At 42.8% G+C, this 13,619-nt stretch overlaps 1 protein-coding gene across 1 annotated transcript in view; it reads left to right on the top strand.

Moving 5' to 3' along the window:
- Positions 1-13,619, top strand: part of Col28a1 (collagen type XXVIII alpha 1 chain) — a 158,454-nt gene that overhangs the window by 42,211 nt on the left and 102,624 nt on the right. Inside the window, exons 12-13 of the mRNA XM_041675706.1 lie at positions 4,291-4,359; positions 5,292-5,360. Of these exons, the coding sequence (XP_041531640.1) occupies positions 4,291-4,359; positions 5,292-5,360 (138 nt within the window). The remainder of the gene's footprint in view (positions 1-4,290; positions 4,360-5,291; positions 5,361-13,619) is intronic.

Below are 13,619 nucleotides of genomic sequence, written 5' to 3'. Positions count from 1 at the left end.
AATGACTCCAAGGTCATGTTTTTATTTTCCATGTGGTTCTATGCACAATGAAAAGTGGGTTCAAAATGCAGATTATATTCTTCCACTCTGAAGTGGGAGCAAAGCATGTTCCCTAGGGTTGTTTGGAGACTGAATCTGTGTGAAGCAGCAGGGCAGTGTTTAGACATAGTAGGTTTCATTTCATATCGGAATCTCCTCTTGAGGCCTAGAACAACAGAGGCATTTGTAATTTCTGAGAAGGATCAAAATGGTCCACCAGACCTACTCATTGCCCCGCAATGCTCATACTTCCATTCACAAGGAAGGCATGGAAAATAAACCATTAAACCTCCATGGGGGTGATGCATCTTAAACAAGTTCTCTTTTAATGCTTTCTTGTGGTAAGTGGTTCTGGTGGTCAAGGAAAGTGAAATGGGGAAATAGCAACTATGGTTAGTGTTGCAGGTGCGCACATATATGTGTGTTGCTCAGGTCGGCAGGAATAACAGAGGCAAAGGACCAAGTCTGAAGTCTTCCCATGCTTGTGCTGTCCTGCTGATTTCCCAGAGAGCAATTCGGAGTCCTCTGCATGACATCTCCCTGAGGTCGCCTGTCTCACAATGACTATCACTTTCTTTACCATCGTGGGCATGGCAGGAGAGGGGAAGAGAAAATACAAAGGGAATAACCATTACCCCTATGTCAGGGCTTGTTTACGGGTCCTATGTTGTGACACCAATCTTCTGGGAATAGAGCTTAAGTTGGTAGCATGTGGGCCGTGTTCCAGTAAGGGGAAGCAATCCTTCCACGGTCTTCATATCCCTGTAATTCTTTTGAAAAACAGCATGAAGAAATCAGCAGGTAGGCGAAGGGGCACCCTGGGCTCACAGATAGGGTGGCTTCTTCCCTTCTTGATGCTCTAGTCCACACTCTCACTTTCCACAACGACCACCAAACCAATTCTCTGTCTGCACGTAGAAGAAACTTCTCTCTCTCTCTCTCTCTCTCTCTCTCTCTCTCTCTCTCTCTCATTTTTGAGGCAGGGTTTCTTTATTTAGCTTTGGAGTCTGTCCAGGAATCCACTTTGTAGACCAGGCTGGCCTCGAACTCACACAGAGAGATTTGCCTGCCTCTGCCTCCTGAGTGTTGGAATTAAAGGTGTGTGCCACCACCACCCGGCCAGGAGAAACTTTCCTGGAAACCCGAGCAGCAGTTATTTCCAGTCATACTTACAGATAAGCACTAGGGTCAAGCTGCCACACCCACAGCAACTCAGATTTTCCCGAAGGTTAGAGCAAGTGTTTTCTGATCTGTTATGACATAGAGCTGGATTTAAAAGGATCAAAATAGAATAAGTGCTCTTAAGGTTTTGTGTTACTATTGCATTTTTTCTATAGCTGGTCTTTTAAATTTAAGGAAGCAAAAATTAAAGAAAAATGTGATTTTTTTTGAAAAAAGACTAGCTAAGCATACATACACACCCAATAAATAATAAATATAAATGTAATAAAACATTAAATAAAACCAAAATAACCCAACCACCTAGACAGCCTCCTGTTTAGTATTTTTCCTAGATGCTGATTCGGGGTGGGGATTATACCGTATTGTCTGTCAACTGTTTGCCTTCTTCAGAGAAAATGCCCATGCTACATCTAGAAAATAAGTGAGAAGCGTGCCTTAAACTTCTCTGTATTTATTTCACGGTTCTTCACGTAGCAAGTATGCAGTGTCCCTTTATGGACTGATGGGACCAGCTACCCATATGGGGCTCATATAACATACATGGGCATTTCAGCCTGGGTGGAAAATGGAGATGCTGCAGAGAGGAAAGCTGCATCTCCAGAGAGCTGAGTCTTTTCAAGCCCTTGCTTGTATTTTAAGATTAAGAAAACAGAGTCAAATCAGTATGAACTTTTATGTCTGGAATGAAGAGAAAGAGAGAGAAATTCCACAGACAAGAATGTGTAAAATAAGAACGGCCTTTAGCAGCCCGATGCAGAACATTTGGAGAAAACAGGAGCATTTGTGGAAGAAATTCCGCTTGATTGACCTGCCAGACTGACTTTTCTCAGTAGCCTGAGCAGCAGACAGCTGTAAATGTCATCACCCAAATGCCAAAGGGTCATGAACTCTGATCCTGAAGGTTTCCTGTGTTTTGATTAATTTTGCATCTGGATATATATTTTGGGAAGTTGATTTTTTCTTTTGGTTCTTTTTCTTTTTACAGTTGGTCGAAGCCAATAGACTTCTCTAAAGCCATGTTCTTCCATGCCAGTATAACATTCCTTTGGTTGCTATCTGTCCCTTCCAAAGTCACAGGTCTCTGGGGGAAAACAAAAGCTAGTGAAAGCCCTTTTTTGTGTTCCTGAACTTGAGTGAAGTCTGGTCTCGGCATGCCTGACTTTACCTCTTGCAAACATAAAGAGAAATCTTTAATGTGAATAAAAGCTACCCTTGATGACAGTGGCTAGAAATATTCCTTAATAATTTTAAATAAATTAAAGGGTCATGTGTGAATATAAAAATTTGGAAAATGTATTAAAATTAATCAAAGTTATAGGCAATTAAAACTTTATATGCATGTTTTAAGATACATGACAAGTTTTCCACAATAAAGATGTATTATTTTGAGAACTGGAACAATTTAACCTTATATAAAAAGCAATTTGGATTTTTTTACCCATAATCATTTCTCAAGACCAGAAGCCTGAGTCCTCTGAGGATGCACCTATGAGTATAACAGTGAGGTGTGAGCTGGAGAAGCCAGGTAACCTGTCTGGACTCAATGGGAATCTATCATCCAGTTCTAGGATGCCTAAGTTTTCTTATGGTCCTACCACAGAGGGGGCCATATTAGCTGAAAATGGATTTAAAGAAAAGTAGACTATAGGTAGGATCCACTACTAACATGTTCTTTAATATTATATTTATTTACTTATTTGCTGAGCATCTTTCTAGCTCCAGACGGGGCATGTTTTTAAATTATTGTATTCCTTTTTAAAGTTTAATTAATTTTACATCCTGAGAAAAACTTCCTCTCCCTCTTTTTTCCCATTCCCTCCTGCTACCTCCCCTGCCTCCCACCCTGTTGGAGGGAGCTACGGGCTGCGTCCCTGCCACCTGGCTCCCGGCCGCCTGGCTAGCTTATGCCCCGAAATAACAACACACAAACTGTATTCTTTTAAACACTGCTGGCCCATTAGCTCTAGCCCTTACTGGCTAATTCTCATATCCTGATCAACCCATCTCTAATAATCTGTGTGGCACCAGTCTTACCTGGAAAGATTCAGCATGTCTGACCTGGCGGCTGGCTCCATTGTGTCTGCCCCAGAGAGCAGAAGCAAAGCATGGCATCTGTCTGAGGTGTTTTACCTCACTTCCTTTTCCTCCCAGTATTCTGTTCTGTTTACTCCGCCTATCTAATTTTCTGTCCTATCAGGGCCAAGGCAGTTTCTTTATTTAACCAATGACCTTCCTCCATCACTACCCCCCCTCAATCCTTACTCCTCCTCTGTTTCTGTTCAGAAAGGGGCAGACCTCCTGTGTATCAATAAAGAATGGCATATCAAGTTGCAGTAGTATTAAATGCCTCCTCTTATATTTAGGCTGGGCAAGGCAATTCAGTATAAGAAATAGGTTCCTAAGAGCCAGATGAAGTTTTAGGGACATCTCCTGCTCCCAAAAGTGGACAGAGCTACATAAGTGTCACATGTATGTAGAGGGCTTTGGTTGGTCCCATGGAGGCTCCCTGGTTGTTGATTCAGACCCTGTGAGTTCCTATGAGCCAGGTCAGGTGACGCCTTTGACCTCTCTGGCTCCTGTAATCCTTAGATGACTGGAAAGGGAGGGGACTTTTCAGGGTCAGGTAGAAACCTGTTGCAAGGGAAACTCCCACAAATCTACAAGGATGACCCCAGCTAAGACTCCTAGCAATAGTGGGTACATATCTTAAACTGGTCATCTCCTGTGATCAGATTGGTGACTGATTATCATCAGAGAGCCTTACCTAGTAACTGATGGAAACAGATACAGCCAAACATTAGGCTGAGCTCAGGGAATCCTGCTGAACATAGGGAGGAAGGACTATGAAGAGTTATAAGAGCCAGAAAGGTCAATGAATATTATGTTTATTTTTATTATGATTTAAAATATATTTAAATGTATATTTAAAAGCTATGGATAACTGAGTGCAGGGACTGTATACTAGGTTTTGCTGTTGTTCTCTGAGCTCCCATAACAAACCTTTACACCAAAGAACTGCTCGACAAATACTATTGAGCTGACCTAACATGACCCTATTTTTCACTCTAGGGTGAGCCAGGTCCTCCTGGTCCTTATGGTCCCCCAGGAGCTCCTGGTATTGGACAGCAAGGTGTTAAGGTAAGGATACTTGCTTCTTTGTGCAGAGATGCATTTTCTGCAGCAGTGAGATACATTTTGGGTCCTTGGACAATGCAGCATTGTGGTCTCAGACAGTTACTGTGAGAATAATCAAGATGCATTTTGATTTGGTTGGAATGAAAACTTTTGTGTGTCTCCAAATATCCTACCTCTCATAATGCACACATTGTTCTGTTGGGTTTCTTGGGCTTTATACACTAATGTGCAAATATACTATTGGGAAGTGTGTCATCTTAATATGTAAACGCCTGTCTACTCATATAACATGGGCAGAACCCAGAGGCCCACATCACTGAGTGAGTAAAGGCTGGCAGGGAGATCTCTAAGAAATGACAGAGGTAGGGAGCATCCTGGGGTGCTCTGTGTAACGCTGAACATGTGAGAGAGCAGCCTTGTGGACTGATTTTAAGTGGACCTTGTGGTCTAGACAATAGGCTTTAATATATAACTGAAGGGGAGGGGAGTTTTCTTCAGTTTGGTTAGAAGGCAGTCAATTGCTCCCAGGCACAGCATGTCAGCAATGACAACACAGAGACTCCAGGGGGAACTTACAAGGCACAGTTACCAGAGAAAGGTTCTTTGGAAAGAGATCAAGTGTGAGACAGAGTTTAAGAACAGGTGAAATGAGTAGCATGGGGACAAGGAAGGGATGGCATCTTAGGACAGTGGGGGGAATAGTCACATCTTATCTTGGCCATCACAGGAGCACCTGCAGTTCCTCTCCAGTTGCTTATCCGGGCAATTTTTTTGCTTTAATTCACATTCAAGCCAATTAGCCTCCTCTGAATATTTTGGTTGTTCTTGAACATGAAACGTTTGGCTATTATCTCTGTTGAAATCCACTGCACATTTTCTATCATCTTATTATTTATTTAAAAACTCACCGTGTAACTCTGCTCTTCCTGTTTCAGGGAGAAAGGGGCCAGGAAGGAAGAACAGGAGCTCCAGGACCAATTGGAGTTGGTGAACCTGGACAGCCAGTAAGTGGCAAAGAAATGGTAAAACATAATTCTTATGCATTTGTTCTGGTAAAAATAAATGAGCAAGTGACCCTACTTTTTATGGTTTTATGTTAAAAGGTACTTCAATAATAGAAGTATGTAAGAACCAGGTACATAATACTTTTCATGCTTGAAATAAGGCTACATGTATAGTGTGGTAGTTTGAATGTAATTGGCCCCCATACTCTCATAGGGAGTGGCATTATTAGAAAATGTGGCTTAGTTTGGAGAGATGGCTCAGAGGTTAAGAGCACTGGCTGCTCTTCCAGAGGTCCTGAGTTCAATTCCCAGCAAACACATTGTGGCTCACAACCATCTATAGTGGGATCTGATGCCCTCTTCTGGCATAAAGTTGTACATTCAGAAAGAACACTCATATACATAAAATAAATAAATCCGTCTTAGAAGGTGTGGCTTTGTTGAAGTGGATGTGTCCTCATTGAAAAAAGTGTATATCAGTGTATATATATATATATATATATATATATATATATGTGTGTGTGTGTGTGTGTGTGTGTGTGTGTGTGTTTGTGTGTGATCTTTTCAGTTGATTTCTCTCACTGTAGTCTCTTGTAAGATTAATCAGCTTGGCAAAGAAAAAGAATTTAATGTGTCGAAGTTTCCCAGGAGATGACAGCTCTGGATTATACCTGGTGGTTGACAGGACTGTAGCCCTGAGAACAATGGGGCCGGAATAAGACTGAGAATCTTCTCATTATGTAATCCTTGTGAATGCTCTAAAGTTGGGATTGGTGGTGGGGCAAAGAGAAAGCCTGCTTTATTTGCAGCTTCCACCTTATGTAGCTTTGAAGATTGCTATTGTTGGAAAAGGAAAAAGAAGGTTCTGTCAAGAGAGATCTGAAGAGGAAATGAATAAAACATGACTTTTCTGTTATGAGGATCTTCGTAACTTCTCAAGTAATCTTGATTCTTAGCAAAGAGCTGTAGCCAGCTTACTAAGGCAGAAGCAGAAGCAGCTAGCCGCAGCAGTAGCCTCCCTGTGTGGTTTTGCCTTGCGTGTTGCCTTATGGAATCACTGACAGAAACATGTTTCTTTGTAGTACCTATGAATGAAACAGCAGTAGATTGCCTGAGGGTTTGTGTGTGTGTGTGTGTGTGTGTGTGTGTGTGTGTGTGTTGTCTATGGTTTCAGGGCTCTATGGGCCTGGAGGCGGGCATTGGATCCCCCAGAGTTGGAGGTGAGGGTGTTGTGAGCTTCCCCACTGTGGGTGTTGGGACCAGAATTGTGGTTTTCTGCTAATGTAGAAAGATCTCTAACTGCAGAGCCATCCCCTCCTCCTCGAATTTGACTTCTCTATAGAGCTTCTATATTTATCCATTATTAAAATTGGTCTACATCATTTCATCCTACTAAATTATTTATTATTGTTGCAGAATTTTTTCAGTTAACATGTATTTAGTTTTACGCATATCTTTAACAGTCTCTTAGTTTATGATAACTTCCCTCTTTCATTCTCTCTCTCACTCCTTTCTTTGTTTTTTCTTTTTTTAACTTTTGTGTCTTAGACAGGGTCTTATGTAGCCCAGACTTGCCTTGAGTTCCTTGAATTTCTAATCTTCCTGCCTCTACCTCCTGAGTGTTGGATTGACAGGTCTGTGCTATTCCACCCATTATTTTGTGGTGCTGAGTGTTGAGCCCTGGGCTTCATGGATACCAGGCTAGTGTTCCACTAGCTGAGCTATTGTACCAGACTTTCACCATTTCCACTTGCCAGATTTCTTTCCTTCTTTTTTAGAAAGTGCATTTTTAGTAGCTGTTTAGAGTGAAAATATATTAGGAGGAAGCTCAGTCTTTAGCTTATATATTTTTGTTTTCTATTAATTTCCAATTAATTAATTTTGTTTTCCATTTTAAACTTTTATTTATTATCTCTGTGTGTGCAGACATGTATGTTGGGGGAGAGCACTCACATGCCATGGCAAGTACATATAAGAGTCAGTTCTCCTAGGCCTGTGCATATGGACTACAGCTGTGTGGCTTGGTCTCTTTGTGAAGCCCCGGCAGTGGAACCAGTTGTTATGGTAAAAATAAAATTTCGCAGGTCCCTGAGTGGAGGCAGTGGGTAGTGGGCCATGAGACAACAGCAGGCCATGAAGGCAACCGGTCCCAGGCAGGGAACCATGAGGCAGGTGAGAGACAGAGACCTACTAGGTACATCATGCAGAGAAAGTGGGTATTTATTTAGTAGTTTATGGAGGGGAAAGGGAAAAGAGGGACAAGGAGAAAGAGGCAGAGAGAGAAAAAAAAAGAGAAACAGAGACATAGAGAGAGCAGGAGGGGAAGGGGAGAAGTGGGGAAAAGGGAGAGAGGCAGAAGCTACCTCTTCAGAAGACAGACAGAAAGGAAGGAACTCAGGTTGTAAGTGGAAGGAAGACCTGCTTGCCTCAGCAGACAGGGAGGGAGTGGGCAGGGCTTGTCTCTTGAAGGGACAGGGCAGACCATTACACCAGGATCTATCCCTGTTGCACTGCCTATGGTGGAATGTCACACTTAATCTTGATGCAGGGGGAAGGGCCTTACCCTTTCTGAGGAATGCACGGGGAGTGGGCTGAGGGGAGGGAGCTGGGAAGAGTGGGAGAAGAGGGGAGGGGTACTATGATTGATATGAAAAATGATTAAAAGAAAGAGTCAGTTCTGCACTTTCATCATTGTTGGGGACCAGCCTCGACAAAAATACCTTTTCCAGGGTAGAGGCACGGGGATTTAGAAACGTAGTAAAGAATATGAAGATGCAAATGAAAAGAATAAAATGCAGAAACATATAAAATAGTACCAGGAGGGAATTTTTCAGTGAGTACTGAAAATTCGCCCGCATTTAATTTCCAACTGCTTAGAACACCCCTGATGCCAAAAGGTAGGAGTAAGACAAGAGACTTCACGAACATAATATAAGGATATGAACATACCAGTTGAAAGTCATGGGCTACATTCATAGTTAAACATTCTGTGGCTAGAAAAAAACCAGTCGCCAAATCATGCTCACACCCTAGACCAAAACATTTCTGTAGGCAAACCACTTCCTGGGTGGAAACCCAAGTTATTTTTGTAAAGGGAACTGGAACTTAGTTGGATCCTTAGCCTTTTGTTTGAGGTAGGAGCTACTTCTCTATTTCTGGAGCCCAAGGTCTGGCAATTGGCCACACCTGTTGACAATAACCTCGAAGGAATTAGAGGAAAGTTCCAAACTCTCTGACCTTTGGTCAACAAGGAAATAGGCCTTTTGGGGCCTCCACACATGGGTTCTAGGGATTGAACTCAACTTGTCTGAGTTGGCAGCAATCCTCTTTACTTACTAAGTTTTCTCCCTGGCCCTTACGTTCTTCTTTTGGGGCCAGAGTTCAAGACAGGGTTTCTACTTGCTCTGTAGGCCAGGTTGGCCTTGAACTTACAGAGATTTGCTAGGATTAAAAGCCGCCCCCCCCAGGGATCTGCATTACCTGTTATTTTCACTGTCTAGCAACAACAATTGTGCCCTTGGCAATGGTTGCAGCATATTCACAACTTCTCAGTAATTTATCTTTTATCTAGCCACACTGTACCTAGAAGGCAAAGGAAGGCTTAAGCTTCTTGCGCCAATCACACCTTTGCATCTTTAGCACCCCTCACAGAAGTCCATCTGATCTCCCTTTGTGGTCTAGGTGGAAATGGCTACAGGGTCATCTAGATTTATGTAGGTGAACACAAGCTATTTCAAATGGCCCTGGCCTAGGCTGTGCCTTTCAGAGCCAGGGGATCACTGTAATTCTCTCAAGATGTCCTTTGGTGATGGCTGTGGTGGCACAGGGATAGTGAGGCTGGCTGTTTGATTTGTTCTGGGAAGTCAGGGTATCAAGTGAGAGTCCAAATTTGTTAACTGGGGAGTCAGAGGGCCCCAGCCCTCAAATTTGCTCATTTAAAGAAGTTCTCGTTTACTCTAAGGGTGATTTAACAGCTTTAACAGTGCCTAGAACCTGCCCAGTGCCTCAGGGAGTGCTCAATCTTCTTCAGTGTTATGGTCACAACTGCTGCTTACAGGCCTGCATCAAGCATACCTCTTATTTTTGAGCCCTGAGATCTTTGCTGCTTTACTGGGCTCAGTTTTTATGACTCACTTAAGAGGAAATTTTATATTACTTGCCCTTCTGTTTGTAGCCAGAACACTTTCACAGTGTTTCTGTAACATGCAATTCTTGTTTTCCAAGCTACAGTTATTCAAATTATACTGACACTGTGATGGTTTGCTATTTAATGGGAAAGGAAGATCATAACAAAGGTGAGGAAAAGCCTAGTACAAAAGCGTTGTGTCAAATGTTATCGTAATAATGAAAACCAGCCATGTGAGTTTTGTAATTACTTAGAAGTAGCAAGAAGATTGGGAAAGATTCTGCTGAAATCACTGTGCTTTTGCCCCCTTGCCTGACCATTTCTAGTGACCTCAGGTTTAGTACTAACTACTCCTGGTATCACAGTAAGTGTGGCAAGCGTGCTGAGAGCTGTTAGCCTCTGTCTCTGCGTAACCACACTAGTGTGATGCTTATCCGGTAACGACTACTAATTCATAAAGAGGAAGTTGGCCGAGAGTCTCCAGGTAATTTCTTTGTGTATGCAAGGTTATTCAAAGTACTTTCATAAAAAGTATGCTCTAAAGTAGAGCTCTAATTACTTTGAGGTTAAAAATAAAATAGATGACACTGTTTGAAGATAATGGCCAATTTTTACTATGCATTAGCACACTTATCTCTAGTGCTTCATTTTATTAAGTGAAGTAATACTGTAAATATAATGAGCAATCATATTTTACCTCATTGTTAATGTATCCATAGTGCTTTTCACTGATGAGACTATACTAATTACATTTCTGCATTGTACATATATTTGGTAAAAGCCAAATAAGTTTGTCATGGTTGTAATCACTTCCCATGGCTTTTTATAAATGACGGTGAGATTGTTTATGGAAGCCTTTCTGTCTTTAAAAGGCTATACACAGGTCCAAGGATGTGGTAACTCAGTTGATAGGATACTTGTCTAGCATACAGGAGGCTCTGAGTTCAATTTCCAGTGCTATGTAAACCCATTGTGGTAGTTCAGACTGTATCTCAGGACTAAATGTAATGGTCTCCCCTGTCTCTTTAAGAGACATGTTCCACATACTCCCCCCCACCCCCAGTCCTCATCTGCTGAGGCAAGCAGATTTCCCTTCCATTTCCAGCCTGAGCCTCTTCTCATCTCTCTCCCTTCTCCCCACTCCTCCCCTTTCCCCCTCTTTTCTCTCTCTCTTTCTCTCTCTCTGCCTCTCTTTCCTTGTCCCTCTTCTCCCTCCCTCTCCCCTTTCCCCTTCCCCATCCATAATCCACTAAATAAATACCCACTTTCTCTGCATGGCATGCCCAATAGGTCTCTGTCTCTTACCTGCTGTGTGGCTCCCTGCCTGGGACTGGCTGCCTTCATGGTCTTTGTGTTCTTGTGGCCCGCTGCCCACTGCTGCCATTCAGGGACCCAAGGCATTTTATTTTTACCGTAACACTAAAGACATAAAGGCTGGGGAGCAGGAGTTCAGGGTCAACCTTGGTTACGGGGATTCGAGGTGTGTCTGGGCTACATGAGATCTTAGCTAAACAAACACATATACAAATTAAAATTTAAAAATAAAAATGAACTCTTACATTTGTTTTGGGGGAGGTTATAAGGGTAGGAAGTAGACCTGGGAGGACTGGAAAGTAGAAGTGACTGGGTTACATTATTGATTATTTCTAATAACTAATAAAAATTTATGCTAAAAATAAAGTGATACATAATCATTTGCAAGTAAGTGTTTTTGTACAACGGTAGTTTGCACTGCCTAATAATAAATTGAAAGCATCATTTTTCTAGTCCAAGAACCTGCTATTTCTCTTCTCTGGTTAATAACCACCTTTCTTCATATCTGCTTAGCTGAAGGACCCGAGAGCATACTAATGGTATGGACTATCATTACAGCTTATGGTGATTAATCCTTGGATCACTGATTTTGAAATCACTTAACTGTGTGACCATGAGTATTAGCTATAAAAGTTACTTAGAGTGCCCATATTCTTGCTTTCACCTCAGCTGATGTGTTCTAGAAGTGCAGAGAAGGAAGGAAGAGGGATTGGTGTTGGTTCTGTTCAGTGTGCCTCTCTCCACACTGTTCAGTGTAAGCCAGTCCCCCAGAGACTGGACTGTGTGCAGGCTTCCAGGAAAGGATGTGTGCATCTGCTGTGGGACTCTTTAGTCAACTCCAGCAATTGCGCATTGGGTGATTGACACTTAGGACAGCGTTTAACATTAGAAAAATGAAATTACTTATTTGAACACACAGTTGTTAATATGAAGTCCAACTTACTGTTGTACCTCATTCTAAAAGATACTAAAATGAGCTTTCAACTATCATAAAAGACTATTAACTCCCCGAGATGAAGGTGGGTCTGTCTGCTATTCCTAGACCCTAGCCCAGTCCCTTTTTTCTACTCGGTATTTGCTGTATTAGTGCTCATTCGGTTGCTGTGATAAAATGCCATTACTGAAGAACTTGGCAGTGGTGGTTGTGGGCACATTTCAGCTTACAGGTTATGGTCCATCACTGAGGGAATCAGCCGTGGTGTAAGGTCAAGCACAAACCTGGCAGCAGGAACTGAAGCAGAGGCTGTGGAGGAAAGCCGTTTACTGGCTTGCTCTCCATGTCTTGCTCAGAATGTTTTTATACAGCTTAGGACCACCTGCCCAGTGATGGCATCACCCATTGTGGGCAAGGCCCTCTCATATCAATAATTAATCAAGAAGAAACGCCCTGCATACATGCCCGCAGTCCATTGACAGAGACAATCCCCTAGTCGAGGTTTCTGCTTGTATCGAGTTGACAAAAATCAACCAAAACAATTGACCCCTTTTCAACCTTACGCACAAACACTACTACAGGTTTCTGTGGAGAGAGTCTAAGACCTTGCACCATGTGGCAGGGCTGAGGTTAGGAGGCTATTGGTCAAAGAAAAGCTTCAGTTGCTGGGGAAGCCTCAGGATTGAGGGGGTCGTGGAGAAAAGCTAAAGCTTGGTACTGGGTGGCAGAGTTGGAGTTCCTGAAGAGGTCTGGAGAGGCTATCGGTGAAGGTGAAGCCTCGGTTACAGTGGGACCTTTGCATGCTGGAGATGACGGGATGGGGGAAGGCCGCCAAGCACCATGGCTCTACACTGTGCTGCAGAGCTGGCCTGCATCTGAGAAACAATGTGTGCTGTGGATGGCAGAGAGGCAGAAGTGGGACTGCCCAAGCCTCTGGAGTTCAGAAGATCATGATGCGTTACCAATGTCACACACTGAGCTACAGGATTTGAACTTCACTATGGAGCTTGGATTTTTTCTATGATCTGATTGTAACCATGCTCTAGTTCTTCCTTCTTAGAATAGAACAGAAAAAATAAGTATGTAACTTAGTTTGGATTTTGGAGGAACCCACAGATAAAAGATTTTAGAGTTCTAAAGAGAACTTAGACTTTCCGTTTTCTTTTTTTCCCACACCATGTAATTTTTATTTAATTGAAAATTTACATTCCAATTCCGGTTCCCACACTTCTCTGCTCCTCCTTCTCTCTCCCCCCACATCCGCTCATCAGAGAGGGTAAGGCTTTCCATGGGAAGTCTACAAAGTCTAGCACATCACTTTGGGGCAGCATCAAGGCCCTTCCCATTCTATCTAGGCTAATGTAACCCTCCAAAGAGAACAAGCTCCAAAAAGCCAGTTAAAGCAGTAGGGATAAATCCTGGCCCCACTGCCGGTGGCCCTGCAGTCTGTCCCAGGCATACAACTGTCACCCACATTCACAGGGCCTAGTTTGGTCCTATGCTGGTTCCCCTGCTGTCAGTCCAGAGTCAGTGAGCTCCATGTAGCTCAGGTCAGCTGTTTCAGTGGGTATCACCCTCATAGTGGCGCACGCCTTTCATCCCAACACTCAGGAGGCACAGGCAGACTGATCTCTCTGAGTTCAAGGCCAGCCTGTTCTCCAGAGCAAGTTCCAAGACAGGCTTGAAAGCTATACAGAGAAACCCTGTCTCGAAGAATAAAACAAAACAAAAGAGACAGAACTTGGACTTTTAAAGTGTTGAAAATTACGCAACTTTGAGACGGTTTCGTGTTTGTTTTTAAGATGAGCTCTTAAGAACAAACAGCAAAGGTTGTGATTTAATAGTGTTGTGTTTGTGTGCAGCTGACAAAGGAGGAGTCAGCTGT

Source organism: Microtus oregoni, unplaced genomic scaffold (assembly GCF_018167655.1).
Source record: "Microtus oregoni isolate MIOR12 unplaced genomic scaffold, Mior012 000026F_ref0000081, whole genome shotgun sequence".
Lineage (NCBI taxonomy): Eukaryota > Metazoa > Chordata > Mammalia > Rodentia > Cricetidae > Microtus > Microtus oregoni.
This window is presented reverse-complemented; position numbering and strand designations above follow the sequence as displayed.